The sequence below is a fragment of the Colobus angolensis genome, unplaced genomic scaffold (genome assembly GCF_000951035.1).
Source record: "Colobus angolensis palliatus isolate OR3802 unplaced genomic scaffold, Cang.pa_1.0 Scaffold482, whole genome shotgun sequence".
NCBI classification, from domain to species: Eukaryota; Metazoa; Chordata; class Mammalia; order Primates; family Cercopithecidae; genus Colobus; species Colobus angolensis.
The window spans coordinates 108,472-108,850 of NW_012118288.1; the positions used below are offsets into that span (position 1 = coordinate 108,472).

The window sequence follows — 379 nt, forward strand, 5'->3', positions numbered from 1 at the left end:
TTAAGAATGTTCATCCAGAGCAGCAGAAGACAAATTAAATCTCTGCTCTCCTGATCATCCTTATGTGGGTGAAAGAGAGAATGTATCTCTCTACTTTGATCCTGAATACTTATACATATCTTTCTTCTGTTTGTTAGTGTATCCTTTAAAATAGGGGCGGCCGGGTGGCGGCGGCGGCATGGCGGAGCCGAGCGGGGCCGAGACGAGGCCCCCCATTCGGGTCACCGTCAAGACCCCCAAGGACGAGGAGGAAATTGTGATCTGCGATCGAGCCTCGGTCAAGGAGTTCAAAGAGGAAATCTCCCGGAGGTTTAAGGCTCAGCAGGATCAGCTGGTCCTGATCTTCGCAGGCAAGATCCTCAAGGATGGGGACACACTG

At 51.5% G+C, this 379-nt stretch overlaps 1 protein-coding gene across 1 annotated transcript in view; it reads left to right on the top strand.

The window, feature by feature from the left end:
• The first annotated feature begins 160 nt into the window (after window positions 1-160).
• Window positions 161-379, top strand: part of LOC105524041 (ubiquilin-4-like) — a 2,075-nt gene continuing 1,856 nt past the window's right edge. Inside the window, 1 exon segment of the mRNA XM_011959135.1 lies at window positions 161-309. Coding sequence (XP_011814525.1) covers window positions 179-309 — 131 coding nt within the window. The 5' untranslated portion in view covers window positions 161-178.